The following is a 26,822-nucleotide window of genomic DNA, read 5'->3' as shown; positions in this document are numbered from 1 at the left end:
CCAGGTCAAACAATCGCTATTATGATGCAATGAATCCATGTGTGAATCTTTACTATTTCATAATAAACATGCCGCTTGGCTGAGGAAAACATCCTAAATATACAGCAGTGCTACTTCTGGAACATATCTAGGATATTTATTACCGCAAATTACATTTATTTTACACACAGCTGTGAGAAAGGTCGTGTTACCAATTCCTGCCGAAAAAAAAACGTATGCGCCGCACGTATAAGGACGTTAATGACGTCATAGTCAACGCGCAGGTGCGTTAGGAAATCGGTGCGCCTGACTTTATTTGCTGTATACGACTCATTGACGTACAGTTTTGCAATTATGTGGGAGTGCTGCAAACACGCAAACACAATTTAATTCGGATGTATCTTAACGCAATAGTTAGACCTTCTACACGGCAGGAACACATATCGCAATGTAACATCGTTTAACTTGCAAGTGTAACATAATAACCTAATATTTTAGTAGTCTGGAATTTATATACTCCGTCGGCTGCGTAGAAATTAGTATCATGTTAACAGTTAACGTATATGTAAGTTACCTATTCGTGCAGTTCTGACATAACAAACAGCTTTATTTTATCATAAATCCAGAATTTATGCGGGAGACAATGGCAATTGTGACGTAACATTACCAGCTATGCATTTACGGTCGTAATACATTTACGGTAGTATTACGGGACCAATATAAACCTAAACCAGTACGAAATGTGTATGTTCAGGGATTATTTGTTATAGAAATACAGAATATAAACACAGACATTCTTGAAGTACCACTAAAGTCCTTGTAATTTCAAAATTCGTTGCCGGTAGAAAAGAAAGTGTGGGTTAAACTGTGGTTGGTGATTGCCGATTAGTTTTACTTTAAAATAGCTTTTATTAATAATTTGTGTGCTGGCTGTGTAGAATACATGAAACTGTGCCGTTTTATATCAGAAGAGCTAGTTTTATATAAGCAAAACTTTGTTTTTACCCGAAAATGTTTAATATGTACAGTTTGTGTGTGTTGCAAGTTGAAAACGTCACGGCAATCTGGCTTTGATCGGGAAAAGACGAAACATGATTGACACGTTTTAATTAAATTTGTGCGCTACGATAAGAACCGCACAAAAAATCGTTGGCTTATAACCAAAAAGAACCATGGGTGGGGCAGCTGAAGAAAGTTCATTAAAAGTATAAGCAAAAAAACTAAAACATCACTTCGAATTTAGCAGATTTCACACGATTTTAGCAATTTGTATTTTTTAACTGCAATCGTGTTTGTTTTGCTCACGGTTAACTGCCATCATAAGTTAGGGTTCCTTGTTTATGATTGCAAGTTATTAACCGATAGTTTTGCTTACTATGTGGTGGTAGCGGCACACGAATTCTGGGCTAGTTATAGCGGCAAAAATTGGCTTCAGAACGCACGCGTCTCCGATTTACGAAACTGCCAGATTAATTTAAATACGAGTCAGTATAGGCCTGATTTCTTTTTTTACATGCCTGCCGCACATTCGCAACTCGCATTCAAATAAATTAAACATTGCTATTATTCTAAATACTAACATAAATATCCCATACATATTATGCGATTGTCTGGTCTAGCACGCGTAATAATGCTAGTTGATCCACGATTTCTTTGTTTCTGATTGGTCAATCAGAGAGGTGTAAAATGGGCGTAATTTGCTGCATATTTACAAACAACACGATGTTATGTTGTAATAATCATGATGGCGCAAATATAGGTCAAATTTTAACACATTTATTTTCGAATTAACGTGTTGATTGTCATCATCGAAACATTATATGCGCGTGCATTAAACAGGAGTAGCGAATTTCTAAATTGGCAGAAGTGCGGCGCACTCCTGCACGCCCGTACTCTACATCAGTGATACGACTACTATATGTATTATATTACCTTACTTTTAGCTTTTATCGCCGTATTATCCTAATTTCTGCAAAACGAATGACGTCATCATAAACATGGCCTCCGTTTGCTTAACCTATCAAAACTTAGGCGCCTATGCATAACACAGATCATTGTTGCTACTGCTGGTCATTGGAATTGGTAAATTAAAACTTACTGGTTGATTTAGGCACATATTAATAGGACGCTTTGCAACTATTAGTTAAACATTTTCTTGCAAACACCCCCGTCAAAACAATCCCATTTCCGTCTACGGTCACAAAGGTTGCTTTGCTGTTAAGTGTTATATGTATGCTAATGCATGTGCCTTCATTTATTTCCTAAGCCAGCGAAGAGCATAAAAATATGGCGCTCATACACAATGGATCGAACTCGTTTCGGTTGGGCAGTACTAGACTCACCTCTTCTGATTGTTAGGTTTTGAAAAGCCATAATTAATAGTTATGTTGCAATGAGACATGTGACCTACCAATTAAGTGCAAAATGTTTAAATTGCAGCCCGACAATGTTCCTTACTCGAGTGATTTCGTTACCTGATAATTACGAACAAGCAACCAGAATAAAACATCAGATCGCAACTTTAACAACCTTTCTGTCTCAAAAGATCAGTAATACCTTGCTTAACACGATTTGGTAACTCGGGTGACAGGTGTGCGTAAAATATATTACATTAGGATTTTCAATAAAATTAACTCATTACCGTCTGGATTTACAATTTCTACAATCCTGCCTTAGTAAAATAAAAAAATGGCTAAACCTCCTAAAGCAAAAGACTAATCATTGTAACTGCGTTTTTAATCCAAGGCTTAACTTTTTAATATAATAAAAAAAAATTAAAAAAAGGGAGAGGAACGCCTTTTTCCAATGACCGGCGGCTGCGGCTGGTGGTAAGTACATGTAAAACATATTCAATAATCATATATTAAAAACTAAATGCCTAACATGAGAAAAGGTTTTAATTATTCAAAACTTCTTAGTCATGGCACCTGGAAGATCTTTGCCAATTATTTCTTTGTACACATCTGGGTAATAGGATCCAAGAATTTGAAGAAACTTTTTATAATTCTCTTCACCCTTTCTCAGTAATATATCAACCAGGTGATCTATTAAAAATAATATCATTATCTGCAAAGAAGGGATTTATACATTCAATATAATGAGTGAATTCGTTTGTTTAACTTTACTTAATAAACTCACACAAACAATATATATGCATTTCTGTTAACCTTACAAAATAAAAACTATAGTAACGAAAATGACACCAATTACTCTTTGCACCTACAACCCACAAATGCAGAATAAAAGAGACCGGTGATCTACGGTTGATCAAAATGTTACGTAATAGTGTAGTTAGATTTAAAAATAAAGTGTAGGTATAAAATACAGGGCCGGAATTTTTAAAAACTGCCAACAGTGGTCTACCGTGTGAACCCAAATTTATTGAATTGGCTAGCTGCATAACAGTTGGTTTCATACTAACGTATTTATGTCATTAACCCATTATTGCAGTTCTAACTAGACACCTACCAATAGGGATGTGTCGAGCCGAGCCCGAACTCAAAAGCTTGTGTCCGAGCGTCTCCTTTTTTGATGCTTGGCGCTCGGCTGAAATCTAGGCCGAGTGCCGAGCCATATGCTATTGCTATAATATTGCAGGCGAGAGCGACGAATATTAAACATAAACAAAAAGTGAAGCTACTAAGAGATAACGAAAATAGTCAGCATAGCTTTCTTTTTAATTATTTTTCATTCGTTGTAAATAATATACGAATCGCAACGTCAGCGAATTTGCCCGTATCGAATTACAGCTGGTGTCAAATAACACGAGCACGCAGTGTTCCTGTATCTGACTTTTTTATATTAAAATAAATAAACTGCTGCAACCATGGGGGCTGTTTTGATGTAATGACAGACCCCATTTCCACAAACTCAAACGCAGACAAAAAGTGCTAAAACAGGCGTTGCATTCAATATTACATTCTTTCGCTAGGAATTGGAACATGTTTCATTTAATTGTTACATCGCTTGTTCTATAACAACATAACTATAAATTATGACGTTTCATAATATAACAATCGGGAAGAATGTTCCCACTGCCCAATCAACCACGAGATCGAAACATCGTGTATGAGCGTCACATGTTTAAGCTCTGCGTTTGCTTTGGAAATAAAGGAAGACGCATTCAGTACCATGCGTTCCACACGTAACAAGCGAGGCAATCGTTGTGAATTTATTCTCGTGAAAAGTGACGTAATGAAACTCTGGTTCTCGTGCGGTGCCAACAAACAATGTTTTTTGGCTTCTGTCCAAGCTCGTCCGGGACGATACTTTGTAATATCATATTACAATTTCTGTTGGTTCCAATTTACTGATAGCATCGCTCCTCGCTCTTATATTTGCACCAATTAAAATTCACATAATCCCTATTTACCTGCATTTAAACTACTCACGCTGGCTTAAAACTATATCCAGTGTAAAAAAATTATACGAAAACTTTACATTTACATTTTGTATTCTGCTTTGTGCTAAAAATGTGCAGGGAATCGTGCGCAGACGCGTGCACTATTTAGAGAGAAAGGGCGAGTGTTTCTTTATCGGCGCATATTCGGTCGCGAATATGACGAAGTTTATCAAAATGCACGTATGCCATAGGCCATAGAACCGTATCCAAAATGATTAGCATTGCTTTAAAGCATGACGATTAATTGAATTAAACTTATTTGTTGCAAATAGTCTTTAATTCCTATCTCACAAATTGCGCCAGTTCTCGTAGCTATATTGTATGTGAAAAAGTTCGGTTTTTGCCAAATCTTTACTCACGATTCGGCCAAAACCGAATCTATGTCAAAATTGCTGATTCGGCCAAATCAATTCGGCAAACCGAATAAACTTCGGTACATCACTAATAAAAACCCACAAAAATATCACCCACAAAGTAATATACTTGGTAATTCGTAAGCTGGCCCAATGTGTATGAACATCCGTGTTATAACAACTATCCTTTTCCGGCCATGCGAAGATAAAGTAAGTTACATTTGTTTATTCATTTAGAATAAAACTTTCAACATTTATTTACTCTATATTATTACTATTGTTGGGCAACATTATATACAAAAATGCAACAGTTTATAAATATATTTATATATACTTTATATCTTAGATATTGAAGAGGGAACTTACTCAGTCTCATCTGTTCAGTCCTGTATGTGTAAGGATTAAGTATTTCCTCATTGTCTTCCATATCAATAACATATTTGCTCTGTAGGGCAGCTGATATCCTGCAGTATCTGATTCTTTCCACAATATGCATCCTATAAGTTGTTGAAAATTATTAAGTAACTGTATTATATCATGTAGTGGGAAAAATGCTTAAAGGTGGCTGTACACAGTATTATGCGAACCCGTGTGCGAATTCCCATACGATTTGGACAAAACATTTTGTCTGATATCTATGTACACAGTATTCGGTGCCAGTAAAACAAAGCGTCTGCAGAAAATTCCTTTTTCCAAGTTTATAAGGAGTTCTCAGCAAATAGGTATCCTGTGTGTTTGCGACAAAGTTTAAGAAATTTAATTTACACTTCAGCACTTACGGTAGCTGTTTTAATTTAATTTCCGTATTTACCGAGACCATGCTGATGCAAAACGTGTTTAACACACCGTCAGCAATTATATATTATTCTGGTGAAAAATATATAATACTTTATGTATTTCGTTTGACTAATTGCCAAAACCAAAAAAATTGAATGTAAGAAAGATATAATATACTGCCAGTTGAGAATTCAAACAAGAAGAATTTCTGATAATTGAATTATAACCACTTACATAATGTTACATCTAACATTTAGTTTACAATTTTTAGCTCAATTATTTATGCTTGGTAACTGCTGTTCGGACACGTCTATGAATAACCAAAAGATATTCAGATAAGCCAGCTTGACTTTTTTTGTATTTTTGGTTTTTGGGAATACGCTGTGCGAAGAGCATCCAACTGTGAGACATCTAGTCTGCAGATAAAAGTCAGAACAAGAATAGGTGAGTCACTAGCACGACACTATAAAACGCACAAGGCCACGAGGGTGTTTCGCTAATGGGCTAAATCTGGCCTAAAACCTAGGTACTCAAGGGCATCACCCATACAGAATATCCAAGTTGATGGGGTTTGGGGAGTGGCCAGTGTTTCCCATATGATTTCGTAACTAAAGGCGAAAAATTGTAAAATTACTTTTATTTTAATATACTGCAAAATCTTTTGTAACAAGTATAAATCAATTTTGTTTTCCATGAATTCTACATCTTGCAACACTGCAATTCATGAAACTCGTATAGTCTTGTGTGGTCTCTGTGTCGGTGAACCACGTGTTCATTTGATCAGAAACCACGTGTCCTGCGCGATTTGGATTAGTGGCACCTTCCGACTAAACCGAACTGGTTCACGTGCTCCCATTTTCCTTAATGACGTCATTAGTGCTCGGGCCAAGGCTATTATTAATTGTACACAGAATCTTATTAAAGAAGCTATCATGATTTGCACATTTCACATGCCTGGGTACAGGTACCATATCATATAACAAAATGTGAATTAAATATTTAAATTCAATGGTATTCACGAGACCAGTTATCAATATACAACATTTCACTCTGCCAACTTTGCAATTGGATAACATGTAGATGTAAAACCGAGTTTAACCTTTGATGGCCAGCAGGCGTTGATTGACAGGTTTTAAACTAATTTCTTTATTTAATTTGTAGAAAACGCTAAATTAAAACGTTACTTATTAAAATTATGCTCATTTGCACCGGTTATATCATCACGGTTGGTTTACTACAGTAAATTAGGTTAAATAATGTCATCATTAGGTTAAATAATGAGTAGGCTGATTTCTCAGCTTACAAATGCAGCACCTGCGTCAAGATCAGTTGTAGATGTAAAACCAAGTTTAACTTTTGATAACCAGCAGGCGTTGATTGACAGGTTTTAAACTAATTTCTTTATTTAATTTGTAGAAAATCTTTAAGTAAAATAAACTCATGTTCTTGGTCTTTTTGATAAAATCACTGACTTTCGAAAAAATTTCTAATATGGAAGGCGGACTTATTAAAGAACAATGAACGAAGCGATTGTTTCCCATTTTTAAAACAACATGTGTAATAAAGATGTAATTTATAAACACCTTGACAACGTTAGTTTGCTCTTTAAACATTATTTTCCCAAAAGCATGGATCAATAATTCATCTTTGATTATTCCTGATTGTATTTCAACAAGCAGCCCTTGAGACTCACGTCAGCAATCAATTGCCGACGGTTTTGCCGATGCATTTAGACAAATCGTCCGCAGTTTATTGCTGACGATAAAAACAATGCGGTAAAAAAAAATTTTTTAACAAAAAATATAAATTTTCACGGCAATTTAATGCAGATTATAAAAATTAGAGACAAAAAATCTATAAATAATCAAAGAGAGGTAGTATAATACACTAAATACATTAATACATTTATAATCGTAAAGTTTTCGCATATAGCAAATGACGTAACAATCGGTGATAAACACCTTAGTTTTCGTTCTGTTGTAACAATTGATTACAAACTCACATTACCAATACACGTGTTCGCATACCGGTTTTACTTGCACTGCAGTTGTAGTTGTAACAAATGTGATCAAGCCGAAGGAAACGACTGTAAAAAACTGGGAATTTCCAGACCTGGGCTATGAAGCAGACGTTGTCAGGAATGTTTCGCGAATTTGGTGTAAAAAATGCAGTGAATTTTATAAAAATAATGGAAACCAAATTTGACAGAAAGTTTTTGCTATAAAGTAGGTAGACTCCTATGTAAAAGGAACATCAGTAATAAAAAAAATAATTTTCGCTACCATCTTTCGTCCCGCTCTCACGAGACAGCTGTGCTTAGGCTTATTGAACAGGCTCACGAAACCACCAATGAAAGTAATTCCGCCAGCACATCGACTGTAGTTAGTGCCAGTGGTGGGCAAACGACGCTGCTGCCATATTTTAGACGATTAAGTTCAGATCAGCGAAACCAAATGATTAGAAAATTTCAAACAGCGCACTTTCTAACAACAAAAGCAAAGTCATTTAAACTGTACGAAGATATATGCAAATTTAATAAAGATATTCTGGATGTAGGCTCCGCTTATCTAGATCGAAAGTCTGGTGCAGAAATAACTTCCTATCTCAGTCGAAGCAGTAGATTAAAATGCATTACCAAACCGGTAAAAGAGGCAACACTAGATATTATAGTATATTGTCGGGTGGAGCTGTTTGTATTTAAATCGGCAATGTTCGGCAAATCCAAGTTTTCTGTTTTGTCTCTTGAAGAACCTGAGGACACTTGCGCCGAAGGTTTAAAAGTCGCCATGGACCATGCTATAGAGAAAAGTTCTTGGAGAAGAAGAATCGACTACAGTTACTTTTCACCAATACATTGTTCAAGGGGACTTACTGGCAGCGAAAAATAAAGTGTCCAGCGAACTGCAACATATTATTGAACAATTGGTAGAATCATTGGGGACAAGGTTGTCTCCTCTGTTAGAAGACCCACTGTTTAAATCAATTTCAATAATTTTGGACACGCGACAAACTTTGTCCGGTCAACATTGAAATTAATAACAGACGCTAGTTTAAGCAAGGAATACTCTACTAGGATTGCTTTCTTTGATTTAATAAAACTATAAAACTAATTGGCGATTACCAACTACAGTTAAAAAAATCTCACATGTTTCTACCTGCAACGAATTTTATTTGTAATAATAATTACCGGGAATTTAATAGTGGTTTAGGATTGTCTGAGTTTTATATTACGTAACACGGGTTGAAATATTTGTTCGTATTGTTACGTATTACATTAGTCACAATCCCTATTATGGCGCAATCAAATACCGCAAGTGCATTTCGACATAGCTAGTAATGTTACGTCACAATTGCCATTGTCTCCGCATAAATGCCGGATTTATGATAATATAAAGCTGTTTGTTACGTCAGAACTGCACGAATAGGTAACTTACGCATACGTTAACACGAAACAAAATGTTACCCAGCCGGCAAAGTAAATAAATTCCGGATTCCCACGCCGGCTGTTTTTTTGCCGGCAGTTTTAAAAAAATCCGGCCGAAAATAGGCACTGTTTACACAGCTGCCCATGCATTAAAGCTTATTTTAGCTCAGTTCGATGGGTATACACAGCGTTCTCGTACCTTATTCGATGGGACAATCGATGGGTATATTTCTTGAAAGCCTACTTTTTGCTAACGCGAGTTTGGTGTACTCTCTTTATTAGTACATTAAATTTAGATTAACAAACAATATTGCTGCTAAACAGACGAGGATTTTTCGCTGTATCGCATTCTAAACAATGTAAGCCAGCAGCGCTGTTTAATATTTCATTTAAAATATTTTCCGACGTCTATGCTCTCGTGTATATAGTTCGTTTTCCTATATCGTTTATAAAAAAATTGTCTTGCGTAGAGTACAAATAGCATGATAATACTATTAGAGGTCGACCGATATATCGTTTCACCGATATTATCGGCCGATATTTACGTTCTACCGATAATCGGTATCGGTAAAAAAGCACCGATATATAAATTGTTCGAGCGATGTGCGTATGCGAATATAACGAAGAGAAGAGAGAGGGGAAAAGGCTAGAAAAAAAAGAAAAAGGCGCCGTGACGTTGAAGCGTAAGCGCGCGAAACAAACCACGCGAAATAGATTACCGCATATCGTTAGTATAATAAAACTTGCAAGATGAGTGCCATTGCGAAAGTTTCCTCTAGCAAAGTTTGGGATTATTTTAATGTTTCGGAAGGTTCAGTTAAGTGCCAACTGTGTAAGAACTTGGTCAGTCAAGGTTCCACTTCTTCTGCTCAGAAAAATACAAGTAACCTATGGTCACATTTGCGTAGTAAGCACAGAGAAGTCAGAAGTGTATGAACAAGCGCACTGCCATAAAATAGGCAAAAGTTCAAAGGTCGTGCAGCCTACACTGTTTCAGTCGTTTGACAATAGTAGAAAGTGGTCTAATACAGATGGTCGGTCCAGAAATTTGGATAAGCTGATAATTGAGATGATAGCTACAGATATACAGCCATTTTCAGTCACAAATGACATAGGATTCAAACGTCTTCTGGCGACTGCAGTGCCAAGGTACAATCTTAAAGATGAAAAGTATTACAGAACAGAAATGTCACCTAAAGTTCACCTGAAAGTTGTTGATAAAATTAAAAATATGCTCAAAGAAGAAAATGCAGGAGAGAGTTTGTCATTTACTACAGATTGTTGGTCAGGTTCAACTGAATCTCTTATGAGTTTAACAGCTCATTTTATTGACAATCAATGGAAGAGAAAGCAACTAGTTTTGTCAGTAAAGTCAATGTCGGAGTCTCACAAAGGAGATTACATAGGTAAAGTGTTCTTGGACATTCTTAGCCAGTGGGAAATTGACAGAAGTCGTGTGTTGCTTGTTTTACGTGACAGTGGTGCTAATGTTGTCAAAGGCATGAGGGTAGCAGATGTTTCAGATTTCAGCTGCTGTGCACATACCATGCAATTAATAATAAAAGAGGGTATAGAATCTCAAAGAGTCGTAATTGATATTGTGGCAAAGCTTAAACGCTGTGCCACACACTTCAATCATTCAACACTTGCAAAGAAACGGCTACATGCAATTCAAAACCAAGTTGGTTTGCCGGTTCATTCAATTATACAGGCAATCCCAACAAGATGGAATTCAACTCTACATATGTTGCGTAGGATGTTGGAACAGAAGCATGCTCTCAGCATATATGCAAGTGAGTATGGTCATTTTAGTTTACCAAATACATATGAGTGGGAACTTGTCGCCAAATTAGTTGCTTTATTGATACCCTTTGAGACGATAACGTTGGAGATTAGTCATTCTGAAGCTTCCGCATCATGCATACTACCCAGTATTGCAGTACTTAAAGCTCTTCTACAAAGTGATAATGAAGCAACATTTGGGATTGGTACTATAAAAGGAACCATGTGTGAAAGCCTGTTAAGAAGATATTGTAATGTTGAAAATGTTAAACCAGTGGTGATTGCTTGCCTCCTGGATCCCCGATTCAAAGACAAACCATTTTCATCAGAGATTGTCTTAGGTAGAGCTAAGGATTGGTTAATTAATGAAGTTAAGGAACAAGACCAAGGAGAAGAACCAGTGGCAGCAAAGAAGCAAAAACAATCCAGTGATAGTGAGAATGACCTATTGTCCAATTTGTACAAAAATGTCTTAGGTCAAGGATCTACTGATAACAATGAGTGTGAATCAACAGATGTTCAAACAGAAATTAATAAATATCTTTCAGAACCACTTATTGATCGGTCTACCGGACATCCACTGGATTGGTGGAAAAATAATGAAACTCGTTTTGTCATTCTAGCCAAACTAGCTAGAAAATATTTAAATCCACCGCCTTCTTCTGTGCCAAGTGAACGAGATTTTAGCACAATTGGAAATATATATGAAGATAAAAGAAGCCGCCTCACTGGCGAACACGCAGAACAACTTTGTTTCCTGTACTATAACTTGCATTTGCTCGAATACAATTATTAAATCAGATTTAGATTGATTATTTTCATTTGTTTCGCTAGTGTAAAAATATCGGTAAAATATCGGTATCGGTGAAAGCTAAAAATATCGGTATCGGTATCGGTGGAAAAAATTGATATCGGTTGGTCTCTAAATACTATTACAAACTATGCGTGCGGTTTAACTTTATAACTGATTAGCTGAATCTAGGGATGCACATTACAGAATAATTAGGTATTCTAGGATATCCTAGAATACTTTAATTCGAATCTAGAATTCCGAATCTAGAATTTCGAATCTTTTTATATTTATAGGAAAAAAAAATGTTACCCACAAAAGTCAGTTTATTGACCCTTTCATAGCAGCCTTGTTGGGTCATGAGCTGTAGAATGATCAAAAATTGTACTATTGGGTAGTTTTTGCGCATGAAACGTATAGCAGGCTATGAAAAGACGTTGCGAAACGTTTACTCCCGAAAGTCCCACAAACACAAAAATATTTTTTTTCAAAATTAATAAGTTTCAAAAATTGTTAATATAGTACATGAGATGACGTGTAATGACGTCATTAAACAGAATACCGAATCCCGTAATTAGATTCGAATACAAAAGGATTCGAATCTCACGGATTCGAAATTCTGTAATGTGCATCCCTAGCTGAATCACTGATTAGTGATTATGTCAGCGAACCATTGTACGAATGCACACAGTATTTACGAAAGTCGTAATTTTCGCGGAAATTTGTGACGTCATAATTTGCGGTCGGCGGAAATTAAAAAAATAGAACACTGGGTGTGCGAAGACCACAGGGCATTAATTACCCTGCCAAGTTGGCAAAACAATCTTCCAGTAGCACCCCATCTTTATCTGTAGAAAACGATTCAGAAACTGATGATTTGTGGTCGTCCTTTTCGGATGAAGATTTTTTGGGGTTTTAGAAACTTTTGAATTTTAAAACCCTTTTCCATTGTTTCTTTTTTGCGTTCTTTCGTTTTTGCGCTCTTTTGTTTGGTGTATGAACGTAGTGTAGGCGAGTTCGTTAGTAACTTTTATTTTTTTATGCCGAGTTTGTGATTAAACGCCAGTCTGTTTCTACCCTAATAAACTCTGTTATGATTTACCTGTTTAAGATGAATAAGATTTATACCATCACGTTGTTGTTGTTTGTGATAACTGGTCCGGTGGTAATAAGAAACCGTAACTAGTTAAAAAAAGAATTTTGTGATCAGAGACGCGCGCGCGACATCGTGTCAGTGACACCACGCCCTGCCCACGTCTTTTATATCCTCGGCATATTGCCGACGTATTTTAAAAATTCGCCGATTTAACATCCAACTTCACACTAAATACAAAATTTTGATCATTCGAAATAATTTAGTTTCGGGGAGCAACACTTGCCAAAAAAATCCACAAGTGTGCAACAAAAGCTCTCTGTGTACTACTGCCCTTTGCAATATCGTATCTGTGTAAGACTGGGTTTTGTGAGGTAGCGTCAATCAAAACTAAATATCGATCATGCTTGGATATAGAACGAGAAATGCGTGTGTGCATTTCAACCATTCCACCGCGATTTAAAAAGGTGTGATCAGAGCACCAAGACCATACTTCACAATAAGTAGAAAATGAACCATATGCCTTAAACGAACCCAATCCTATTACGCACTGGCGTAGAGTACGGGCGTGCGGAGTGCGACGCACTCTTGCCAATTTAGGAATTCGCTACTCCTGTTTAATTAACGAATACCGCACGCGCATATAATGTCTAGATGATGACAATCGACAGATTAATTCATAAAGAAACGTGTTAAAATTTGACTTATATTTGCGCAATCGTGATTATTACAACATAACATCCTACTGTTTGTAAATATGCGGCAAATCACCCCATTTTACCCCTTCCTGATTGACCAATCAGAAACAAAGGAATCATGGATTAACTAGCATTATTACATGTGCTAGACCAGAGGATCGCATAATATGTATGCTTATGGGAGTATTTATTATAGCAATGTTTAGTTTCCTTGATTGAGAGTTGAAAGTTGCGAATGCGCATCAGGCATGGTAAAAAAAACAAAAATACAGTCGATACTGATTCGTATTTAAATTTTTCTAGCAGTTTCGTAAATCATAGACGCATGCGTTCTGTGTTAAAAGTACTAGTGTTAAAAGTACTAAATTCGCACAGGGGTGTCTTAGTTTTTTACTAATATTTTAACGAACTTCCTTCTGCTGCCCCACTGACAGTGTTTTTTTGTCTATAAGCAAACGATTCCTCGTGCAGTGTTGATCGCAACGTACAAACTTAATTGAAGAAGCGTCAATCTAGTTTCGTTTTTTTTCCGATTAAAGCCAGATTACGGCGACGATTTCAACTTGCAACAGACACAAACTGTCAGTACTAAATATTTGTGGGTAAAAACGATTTATGCCGATTAAAAAAAGCTCTCCTGATATAAATACGGCTCAGTTTCATGTACCATACTTCTCAAACTGTGTTCGGTCAGCATACAAATTATTAACAAAAGCTAGTTTAAAAAACTGTAAAACTAAACGGCGATCACCAACCGCAGTTTATGGCAACCGAGGCAACCAACTTCCTCTTTTGAAATTAACAGGAATTTACAGTTTAAGAATGCCTGTGTTTTGTAAGCAATCCCCAAACACATAGGCGCCTAGATTTCAAAATCAGCGGGGAGGCGATACATAACAAAAAGTAAAAACGAGAAACATCAACTACGCTGTCTCTTTGCGATTACGGTCGCATGCGCGGTTGGACGAGTTTGGGCATTTAGCTTTGATTGCGCAACAAGTTTACCGGTTGCATCATAACTACGAGTCTTACGTAAAGTTAGATAAACACGTATTTCTGTTATGACACAGTACCAAACCACACATGGATTATTCGGGATTGAGTAACAATTAGATTGTTGCAACACAGCAGCAATTGTTGCGTCGATTATTATTACAATAGTGGTTTATTGCCTTTAAGGTGTTGTTTGCTTCATAGAACAATTGCGCTTTTATGCTGGGAAATGTTTTGAGTATCTAATCGTTGTTAGCGTATAGAAGTTGCTATTCACTACAATGCGACGCACACTGAACGAAGGTAAATTGTTAACGTGTGTCGCATAGGCGGATCTAGGATTATTCTGACGGGGGTGTTCGCAAGAAAATGTTTAACTAATAGTTGCAAAGCGCCGTATTAATATGTGCGTAAATCAATCCGTAAGTTTTAATTCACCACTTGCATTCGCCCGCGGTAGCAACATTAATCTATGCTACGCGTAATAAAGTCATTATTTACGCAGGATTTACTCAGACAAGCAGAATGTTTGTTACGTCATAGTAGGGATTCACACGTTGATTATTTACGTCATAATACCGACTTTCGTATTCAAATTTTGCCGCACAGGAACTTTTAACTAACTATAACCAAACGTTCGTTGTATCACGTTCATATTAATTGCCACAATATTTTGTTACATCACTTATAGTTGCAACACCGGTTAGGCAGACTTAAAACATAATACGATACGCATATTTCTGGAAAGCCTGTTACTATTTTTTGCTTACGGGAGTTTGGTTTACTCTCTCTATTACTGCATGAGAATTCAGTTAAACAAACAATATTATTGCAATACTGCTAAACAGACAATGTTGTATCCCTGCATTGCATTCTAAACGATTTAGGCCGTAAAAATCAACCTAAATCTGTTCCAGAAGCATTGCTTCTTTATTTTTACGATGTTTTCCTCAGCCATGCAGTGTATTTGTTACGTAATAGTAAGGATTCACACGTGTATTCATTGCATCATAATAACGATTGTTTGACCTGGCAATTGATTACGACATAATAGCAATTCACACGTCGATTGTTTGCGTCATAATAGGGACTCACACGTTCATTATTTAGCTTGCAGGTGCTTAAAACATGTTGAATGTATGCTTTTTCACGTTTGCCATTAAGTAAAGGATTGTCTCGTTTACGATGATTACTTTCTACGAACGTAAACGCAACAAGCATGTGAATTAAATGTGTGTTTAGATAAAGCTTGGTGGCCACTGGCCAGACCGATTTCGCCACTATAGATTCAATCTTTTATTTTGGTTATAACAGCAGGTAATCGCAGATTTACCGTTCCTGTAGTGGTAATCCTTTAGCTGGTGGTCACTGGCCACCTAAAATTTTGGTTTCAAAATGTTCCTTAGGTCTCACTGATACCTGCTGTCTAATTTTTTTTTGAAAAAACTTGTGCTTTCGTGTCGAAAATTAACATTGAAAATGCGCGAAATCGAGCTGCGTTACCGTATTTTCCACACGAGCCGTCATGAATTAAACAAAGGTTAGATTATTACATCATAGAATGCGTATTGTTACGTTTAATTTCTACGTTACAGATACCGTAATTTGTTAGGGGTTAGTGGTTGGGAGTTAGGGGTTAGGGCATGGGGTTAAGGTTTTCACTAGCATAAAACAGTGCGAAAAAACAAGGCTATAACGTCCCGTAACGTGCGTAATATATCACTGTTGTGACGTAACAAACCGCGATTGTGACGTAATAAATCGTTAACCTTACGCAAGTCAGGCGAATTACAGTGACGAGGCATGTTTTCGCGCATTTTCAAAGTTAATTATCGACACGAACGCCCGACTTTTTCGCAAAAAAAAATTAGACAGCAGGTATCAGTGAGGCCTATAGAACATTTTGAAACCAAAATTTCAGGTGGCCACCAGCTAAAGGATTACCTCCTGCAGTTTGGCTCGCCAGACGAGTGATCTTTTCGTTAGCATGTAGATATGCATACGATAATATAGATAACGATTGCAACAAGTTGCGCAATCAGTAACAGAAATTTAAGCAGTATTGTAGTTGATTTTGAGTCACGGAATTTTGATTTTAATTAACTACAAACGATCGTTACTTTGACGCGCGCCGTTTTTGGTTTAGAGCTACGTAACGAAAATATGTATAAAATATCTGAGGGGGGTGTTCAAACACCAAACACCCCCCTCTAGATCCGCCACTGGTGTGTCGGCGTGATTAAAACTCTTGGTAAGTTTAGCAAGATTAAGGAACGCCTTCGCGTAAGGTATTTTCCAGCCTGATGTTCGGTTTGCCCACACTTACGTCAGAATTAATGCAGAGCGCTAACTTGTTCATAAACGTAAACTCGTTCGTATACCTAATTCAACTCGTTCGTAACAATCTAACGCAGCGGTTTCCAAACTGGGGTCCGTACAGCAGTTACAGAGGGTCCGCAATGAAGCAATGATTGTGATTCAAAACCAAACCAAACATTGATTTAATTGCAGCAAAACAAGTGCACCCATCCATTTAAACAGGTTACTGTGTTTGATAGTTTTTGCTTTTTCTTTCATTGGTGTGGTTTTTGCATTTTTCTATAGCATTCTTTGATTTTTATAGGACCGCGAAATATCAAAATAATTGCAAAGGGTCCACCAGGCAAAATTTTTAGAAAAGATTGGGAACCGCTGATTTTACTTATAAGTCGAAGCGTCTGATCAGGCGTCCACTGCATGTCATGTTTATCAGGCGCGTGTAACGTCGACGTCGAGGTTACTTTAGGTCACTTACGCATTTTTTTGAGCCTCAACGTGATACACAAATAAACTGCATTGGCTGATAAATACAATGTTTGTTTAATGGAAGGGAGGTAAAATTTATTTAAAACAATTACAATTTAACCAATTAAGTAATTACAAGATGACTAATAACTAATTATAATAATTGAGCCTGTAGTTTGATTTTTATCGGCCCTATCAGATTTTTCGGTTTTAATCAGTCAAGTTTTTTAGGTGCATTAAAGTATCGGATATCGGCAACTGAAATTTACAAAATATCGGTATCGGTTTGAAAAAATGCAATATCGGTCGGGCTCTATATACGAGACCCGCATTCGCGGTAAAATTTAAACAAGACTTAACAAAAGCAACTGCTGTGCCACCATCATAACTATTACTGGAAATGACACACGTAATATCACTAAGTAAATTTCGGAATGTTTAAACTGTTAAGGACCAGCTTTGGATTGCAACGGGATTTACTATTACAAACATTCGATTTATCACTTGTATCTAAAAGTATGTTTAACACTTTTTCATGCGCAAATGAATAGATACAAGACTTGTAGATGCGATCGTTCATTTCTGAAATTTAAGAAGTTTGTTCCAGCCAATCTAATACGTTTTCGTATTTTTGCAAGAATGCGTCTATCGCTGCATAACGAGGCACCCATCTCGTCGGCCATAAAAGCCTAAGTGAATGGTCATATCTATCTTTACCGAGTTTAAATGCAGTAAAGCTTGCGTTATGGAAAAGAAAGAGAAAAAGTTACAACGAAAGCCAATTGCAGAGTTTCTCGTTAGCCATTATACCGAATAAATACTGAACTGTTTGCTTCTCTGAATACCAAGCACAAGACGTTTACAGACTCAAGCATTTCGTGTTGTATATTAAGTCTGAGCAATCAAAAATGTTGCTGTTTTAGACACAACTTGACGTCAAATACAACGTTTGAAATAAGTTTGAATCCTGGTCCTCGTGACCGCGGAAAGAACAGCCTTGACGTGACAGATCGGTTTTGTTGCAGTATTTTGAAGGTTTTATTTCCATTGTTTAAATTGTTCTAACCTTCTATCCAAACTATTTGTTGATCTTGGGCAAGAATCTGTAGTTCGAGAATGCAATAACAACGCGTCTATTACGAATTACTTCTCCGCGAATTCAATACTGTCACGTTATACCGTTTGCCGAAACTATGTGTACATTGTTTAGACGGCCTAATAATTAGCATTTTTACCTATTCAGCACATGAAAGAAGTTATTTCTTTTTTCGTAGATACGTCGCTTACGCGAGTCTTAGTTTTTGGCGGAAAGTGACGGCCGTCGACGCGTGTTATAGTGAAAACATATAATCGCGCTTGGTCCTACAATGGATATGGACTATACAGTTTCGTTGCAAGGAACATTTAACATTGTGCAAGGAAAATAAAAGTTGTCTATAAAACGGTCAAAGCATTTTTTTTCGGTTGGAGAAATGCGCGAGGTTTAGACTTACGCGGCCTGTTTTTCTGACGTCATAACGGTAAATGCCGGGGAGGCGTCGCCTCCCCGCCTCCCCGTACTAGGCGCGTATGCCCGAACATACACGTGTTAAAATCCTGGTTTATATTGCTCACGTAATACGCATTCGTCACAATTCCTATTATTGCGCAATCAAATACCGTAAGTGTATTACGAAATAGCTAGTTATGTTACGTCACAATTGCGAATGTTTCTTGCCTGCATAAATGCCGGATTTATGATAAAATAAAGCTGTTTGTTACTTCAGAACTGCAGGAATAGGTAACTTACGTTAACATTATACGATTTGTTACGCAGCCGACGGAGTAAATATTAAATTCCAGATTACTAAAAGATTAAGCGGTATTACACTTGCAAATTAAACCACGTTACATTGTGATAAGTGTTCCTGTCGCGTAGAAGGTCTAACTATTGCGTTAAGATACATACAAATTAAATTGTCTTTGCCTGTTCGCCGCACTTCCACGCAATTGCAAAACTCTACGCCAATGCTATTACGTCTTAAAGGGCCTAAACACACCCCACGTCACTTTTATTTTTTATGGTAAATTCATAAAGCGACCGTTTTATTGATTCCAAAAATACTTTGCTTATTAAAATTGGTCCAGTATAGGCGGAGATATTCGTCCTCAAACAGTGATCTCTAGCGCTATCCTTTTTTTACTACGAGCTCCGTGATTGTGACGTAGGAACGTACCAGACACGTGACTGATTCATTCGTAAAAGCGAAATCTGCGGTTTTTTTGTGCTTTTTTGCGTTTTTTTTTGTTCTCTCGTTTTTCGCTGAAAACACTGCCTCTCGCCTTTCTGAATGAGAGCGGCCACGCTTTAACAATTTTTTTACGTGTTTGTCACGTGGGTAGTACACTTCTCAATTTTTTTCGCCACGCAACTTTCAAATCAGTTTTTTGAATTTTACGGTGTTTGAGCTGGAATATCTTTGGTTATACAGAACCGATTAAAACAAGTAAGGTGTCGTTGGAATTAGAAAAACACACTCTATCGATTAAAGCGAAGTACATTTGGGGTGTGTTTAGGCCCTTTAATAGCTAAGTGACGTCATAATAGCTATATCGTATGCGCAAAACATAAAAAACTACAATAAAGGGGGAAATGGAACTCCAAATTAAAATATATTTACATTAGCAGCATGGGCGCCGATCCTGGGTATGCGTGTATGTGGCGCATACCTCAAAATATTTATAGGGTATATGGCATACCCATTTTCTATCGCTAAGGCCGTCTAGCGGTCTCATTCTAATCTCTAAAGCAGGTGCGCAATACATTGCATTTACCCGCGTAAGAAGTATTTATTGCAAACGTATTAATACTTTACTTGATCACATACGTAAAATGGCAAATATTTAACGTGCTTTCAAGCAACTGCAGGCAAAATAATCAAGGGGACAATTGGTATTATGACGCAAATGATCAACGCGTGAATTGCTATTGTGCTGTAATCAATTACCAGGCCAGACAATCGCTAATGTGGCCCAATGAATCCACGAGTAAATCCTTACTATTTCAGAATTAACATGCTGCTTGATTGAGGAAAACATCGTAAATATAAAGCAGTTATACTTCTGAAACATATTTAGGTTGTATATTACTGCCTGTTGCCACGTTTAATAGGAAAATTATATTCATTTTACACGCAGTTATGAGAAAGGTAGGGCAAAGTAAATAATCAAAGGGACAATCACTATTATGACACAAATAATCAACGTGTGAATTGCTATTATGTCGTAATCAATTGCCAGGTCAAACAATCGCTTTTATGATGCAATGAATCCACATGTGAATCCATACTATTTCGTAACAAACAAACTGCTTGGCTGCAGGTGCTGATTTTATTCCAAAAGGTAAGCGTTTTTGTAGTAGCACCCCCTTGCGTGTGCTTAGGGCAAGTCGCCGCTGACTCTCATCACTGAGTCGAATTTGGTTGTACGCATTAGCTAAATCTATTTTGGTAAAGCCATATCCGCCACCCCAGTTTCTGCATTAATTCGTCGGGGAGTGGTATGGGATGTCGGTGGCTTTCCAACTGCTCATTCACGGTAACTGAGTAATCGCCACAAATACGTATTGATGCAGTACGATTTCGCACATTTTTAAAGTTAATTTTTGACACGAGCACCCGAGTTTTTTTTTAAAAAATTTATACAGCGGGTATCAGGGAGACGTAAGGAACATTTTGAGACCAAAATTTTCACTGGTCAACAGCGGCAGTATTACCAATTAGTATTACCCCATGTGTATTAATTAATTACAAGGTATTCCTTTAGCCATAACCAGTGACAAATTTTGGGTTCACTTTTCAGATACAGCAAAATTGCAAAAAAAAACTAATAAGTTTTAAACCTGTACAATTGTAGTTCTCCTTGCCAATCCATGTCATCTTTATCAGAGCTGTCACACAACATTGAATCCAAAGTTAAAGACATTATCTTGATTTTATTGTTGACACCGGCATCGATTTATATGGTGCAGGGTATGCAGGCCTACCCTGAGATTTTTGCAGGGGTTGCAGCAACCCCTGGATTTTCCAATTATAAAAGCAAATTATTCCTTAAATCTTATTAAATAAATATATTTAACTTTATCAAATAATTACTTTATAGTAGCTATGCAACGCCTTCATTCTCTCAACGTATAAACTAGCTATTTTTGTACCCTGCGTGGTTACCTATAACGGCTGCGTGTTACGTCAGACAATCGTTACGTCACATTGAAAATCGCAAAATCGCCAATTGTAACGGTTACAATTCTATTATTGTGTGAGAATGTAATGTTTACCAGTCATTTCTACGTTTTAAATGTCATCTAACGTCTACTTCCAAAGCTGCTTTTATCCCGAAATGCCGAAAGCAATTCGAATTAAACTTAAAACACTCCAACCAGAAGAAAATTAAACTATAAAAATGGGTGTTCTTTTTCTAAGACGGGCACATGTCATGAATTGCCTTCCTAACAGTTGCGCGTAAAATAAATGTAAGTTTCCTGTTAAACAGGCAAGAATAAACTACTTAATTCGGGTCGGTCACTGCTTTATATTTATATACGATATTTTCCTCAGCCAAGACGCATGTTTGTGGAAATAGTAAGAATTCACGCGTGGATTCATAGACACAATGGCAATTCACACGTTGATTATTGCAACACAATAACAATTCACACGTTTATTATTTAGTCCACATGTGAAACATTATTCTCGCTCGCAAACCTTATCTTGATAAGTTCGTCTGTTAAAACGAAGGAAGATCATGGGGCAATGCTCCTTTGATCGGTGATAGGCGAACACAGCTTTGATCGTGTGTTGTGATACATGATTAACGCATGTTTAATTAACTTTGTTTGTATCCTTGAGTTTTGTTAAAATGATATTTTCAAACTTCATTGCGCCCGTCAACGTCAACCAACACAAAATTGTTACGTATTCAATTGTGATGCGAACAACTTTTATGTTGCCCAACTACGAGTTTTAAAGTCAAATGTTGCATTATAAACAATATTGTGACGCAGAGAATTAAGGTAAGATATTGCGCAATGCTGCACCAGTTGAACAATGCTACGTCACACGCGGTATTGTGATGTGCTCCATTATCGTAACGAGTGGCGGTGTGTCTGTATAATCAACGTATTGGCAATTATATGATGATATTTACATGTCGTATTGTTAAGTTTTTTAAACACTTACTGCAATTAATTGCGAAGCTTATACATCTTAACGTTTCCATTAAATGCCGCACACGTTATATGCGTGATTTTACATATATACCTACTTTCAGCTAACATAGTGTAATGTCGCAACCCCTACGTTTTTATAAATTCGACACCACTGATTGTTGATATCTCAACGCATAGCTGCCTATGTTGGGAAAATTATAACATAACTAAGACTTACAATAAACAAGTTATTTTCTTAAGGGAGCATTTTAACTCTGCAAACCAGGTTTCAACACTTTTATTATGCAATTTAAAATCAAAAACAACTACAGTCTGCGTATATTGGTCGATACTAAAACATGTACTCTCAAGCATGCTTTTTTAATTAAATTTCACGCATATTCTGTTGTGTATTTAACTCTATAAGGCGGTACAGCCTATAACCGAAACTAGTGAAAAAGTTTTGACACGTCACGCTTGAATGAATCCGTGCTCATTCCGATTTCATACACAGATATAATATATATATTATATTATATCTGTTATATTATATCTGTGATTTCATAATATTGGGGTTATAGACATCTTAACAATAGCGCTATGACCACAGAAATAAAAAAGAGTAGAACGCGTAACTGCCCAAAACTGTGATATATTCTTTTTTCTATTCACGTGACCGCCAACTCCGTCCCCATTTCGCTTGGTTTCCATTGTAAAAGACAGGCACATAGAAGTTTTAAGAGGTTTTAGCTGTTTATTTCAAAAACTGCACCAACTATTTAAGTTTATTAGGCCAGTTTAGTTTTTTGGTAGGTTAACGCTTACAGTTTACCACTTGTTTAGGAAATTTAATTATTTAATAAATTTAATTAAAAACCTTCAAATAACGGGTTGTTAAAAATATATACATATTAGAAAATAGTTGTTTTACCCTATGACTTGAAATCAAGTCAAAACACGAAGAAAAACTACATAAAACGCCCTCGACTTCAATGACTACAACAGTAAACGGGAACGACCCGCGAAAGAGAGAGTGTGTATCAGGCTCTCTCCTTTGCCGACATTGGAGATCCGCGTTCTATTCTTCTTTTTTTCTGTTGCTCTTACATATTAAAGGCTGGTTCGTGCGAAAATTCTAAAAATATGTTTTGGGGCACGTTAGTGACCATACAGATCCTTTTTCGTCGGACAGTTGTTCTTGGCTTTGTTGTTGTTGTTGCTGATAGGATGATTATTTTCCGCACATATCCTAATTCTTAGTTCTAGCATTTTTTTTAATCTCTTGATTGAAAAATTTCAGATTTAAAACCGCACGATGAGAGAGATATAAAAAAGAGTAGAAGGCGCAACTTTCCAAAACCATGATATATTCTTTTTTCTATTTACGTGACCGCCGACTCCGTCCCCATTTCGCTTAGTCTCCATTGTAAAAGATAGGCGCATAGTAGTTTTAGGAGGTTTCAGCTGTTTATTTCAAAAACTACACCAACTACTCAAGTTTATTAGGCTAGTTAAGTTATTTGGTAGGTTAACGCTTACAGTTTAGCGCTTGTTTAGGAAATTTAATTATTTAATAAATTTGATAAAAAACTTCAAACAAACGGTTTATTAGAAATATATATATACTAGAAAATAGTTGTTTTACTATAACTTTAAAATAAGTAAAAAAAACGAATAAACACTACATAAAACGCCCTCGATTCCATTGACTACAATGGTAAACGGAAACGACCCGCGAAAGAGAGAGAGTGTATCACGTCTCTCCTTTACCGACATTGGAGATGCGCGTTCTATTCACTTTTATTTCTGTGGTATAAATACATTCTGCCTACTGCTCCACAGTCACCAATGGCGACTAGGACCCGTTTTGTTGGTTACTTCAGATTTGTTTTTGATCGAGCCCAGTCGACCGTTGTAGTAAAAGGATTAACTAATATAGCAGGGTGGGGGTAGATGGGACACCTTTTCATTTTGTTTTCTCATTTCATTTGGTAGTAAACAAAGTACATGTAATGAATTATAAAACCGTATCTTTACGACTTCCACAGACCGTTGTTAATTGTTTAAAACACGATCAGGCTATTTGAATAATATGTGTTAAAGGTGTCTCATCTTCCCCGACTCTACTATCTTATGCTAATTAGCTTTATACGTGTTCATTCATTAGATCTGTGATCTCTTGTTGTTGTTGTTTTTTCCGCACTTACCTCAATTTTCAATTCCAGCATTTATTCTTTATTCTCTTGATTGAAATCAAATCATAATATATATTTATAATATTTAGACCTAATTTTCAGATTTAAAACCGCACGATGAGCGATTAATCAAAGAGATTAAAACCAATGGTTTTAATCTCTTTGGATTAATTAACGATTACTTTCCTCGTGCACTTTACATAGCGGAAACCATGGTTTTAATCTCTTTGGCGGAAACACTGTCTGGCAGTTTGGCGGGAAAACGACGGCACTTGTAGCAGCACTAGCAGAGTAGCAGGCAACTGAAGTTTTTGGTTACCTACATTTGTTAATGCTGTTACTTAGGTTGTTAACGTAGTTTACGCGAAGACTGACATGCACTAATATTATTGTTGCCTTGTACAAGTCATACTGTGTTCTGTATATAATATATTATGCAGATCAAATTCAAGGAAAGTATAGAAGTTAAAGAGATGATTTTCTATGCATAGCAACAAGAAATTGAACATGTGTTAGTTCTTTTTCAGACAATAGTGTACTACAGTAGTATAATACCATATCCTGTTTATGTACCACTATTCATAGGCGTCAATTTAGGGGTTCCGAGGTGCCTTGTCACCCCAATTTTCAAAACAATTGTGAGATAAAGTGTTTTGGCCCAAGTTTTACAGATCACCACAAATTTTAATCTGCTGTTGAGTGTCTAGCCTATAGAAACAATCAGGCCCAAACCATACTCGAATCATACTATTCAATGAAGTCTGTTTATGTTTCAAGCTGTGATTGTAAATGCATTTAATCACTTCACACTAGATTTTTAAAATGTGAATCCCGATGCCAATCTTAAATCATTTGTTGGGTATTACCATTCAAAAAACGGGTTGTACCTGTTAATTTATTCAATACATTGTTATCATACAAAAACATGTTTTACTTTTTGTTAAACACAAATGAGTTTCATAGTGAACTATTTAATGCAAATTTTTTTTACATCTGTGAGTTAAACTAGGTCAAACATAATGTGGCTTTGTGATATGCTAATTTTTATAAATGTGGACGAGACAGATATAATGCATAGAAAATAGAACTGTATTTCACACAATGCTTCTTCATTTGTTTTAGTATCCAAAATGTGTGCAGCTAAATAATAAATGTGCAGTAAGCTAGGATACATAAAAATTTTATGAATTCTTTATCAAACTTTACTATTCTTTGTCAAACTATAATGTTGCAACCCCCAATAGGTTTATTTGCAATATACCAGCAGTGGCGTTAATTTTATAAAAATGTAGGGGTTGCGACAGATTCTATACAAAAGGGACCCTGCGTATGTATTCTATACAAAAAGGACCAGGCGTATATTTTTTAGTTATACAAATACACTCCCGGGATCCCAATAAAAAATCTTCTTCAGCCAATAGAATGTTCCGTAAAAAGTAAATTTAGGTAAAGCTTGGACTTAAAAACAAATTTAAAGGTTTGAAAGTCTAAAACACATCGATAATTTGTTTTCTGTTTTAAAAAAAGTCAAAAACAAGACCTAGAAGCGGGTATTTTGTGAAATTTGGGTCCCTTTTTTGGGACGTTGCCGACGTAGCGGACATAGTGAACTGAATATTGTGGACATAGCGAACTTGCACTAATTAAACGGACCGGTGACATTTTAGTCATTTAATAGGGGTAATTTTTATATTATTTTGCAAAAAAATGTATTAAAAGATTAATAAAAGCTATTTTACACTTTCCCACAAAAGGAAAACGCAAACAAAACTTAACAAGTTTGTTTAAACCCAAGGACTATTTTATATTTTTTCTAAAGATGTCTGACAGGGTAAATGTAAGCCATTTTACGCTTGCAACAAAACATAATTGTCTAAACACATTGAAAAGTTAGGGTGTTTGCTTGATTTCGGACTCACAATAGCAGCAGTGAGACCACTCGGTGTTTCTTTGACCGATATCCTCTATCTTAATGTTTAAATTATACGTGCTCATCCATTACAGCTTTGCTCTCTTGTTATGACGAATATTAATATTCATAATTAAAAAAATAAAACTAATTATGTTTTTAATGGGAATAAAATGTTAGTGATCAACATGGATGTATGCGTAAATTATATTTTCGCAAAAAAAAATTGAAAATTTGTTATTTATATGATTCAAGTTATGATCATACTTTTTAATACTTTACACCCAAGCCCTCTTTTTTTAAGATTTGTAGCTATTACGTAGCGCTATAATATATTCGAGCTGGTTCGTGTGAAAATTCTATAAATATGTTTTTACGACGAATATTAATATTCATAATTAATATTTTTTGAATTTTTGATTTCAGAATCGGTACCGCTGGCGCTGGCGCTGGGGTCT

The 26,822-nt window shown here is 36.3% G+C and overlaps 1 protein-coding gene across 1 annotated transcript in view; it reads right to left on the bottom strand.

Annotated features, from left to right (window-relative positions):
• Positions 1 to 21,213, bottom strand: part of LOC149738340 (caspase recruitment domain-containing protein 11-like) — a 39,918-nt gene extending 18,705 nt beyond the window's left edge. The window contains exons 1-3 of the mRNA XM_089873598.1: positions 20,956 to 21,213; positions 5,101 to 5,231; positions 2,907 to 3,023 (exon numbers count right to left, since the gene is read on the bottom strand). Coding sequence (XP_089729724.1) covers positions 2,907 to 3,023; positions 5,101 to 5,231; positions 20,956 to 21,038 — 331 coding nt within the window. The 5' untranslated portion in view covers positions 21,039 to 21,213. The remainder of the gene's footprint in view (positions 1 to 2,906; positions 3,024 to 5,100; positions 5,232 to 20,955) is intronic.
• Positions 21,214 to 26,822: the final 5,609 nt, after the last annotated feature.

The sequence above is a fragment of the Ciona robusta genome, chromosome 3, assembly GCF_009617815.1.
Source record: "Ciona robusta chromosome 3, ASM961781v2".
NCBI classification, from domain to species: domain Eukaryota; kingdom Metazoa; phylum Chordata; class Ascidiacea; order Phlebobranchia; family Cionidae; genus Ciona; species Ciona robusta.
Note: the sequence above shows the minus strand (reverse complement) of the source record. Positions and strands in the feature narration are given on the sequence as shown.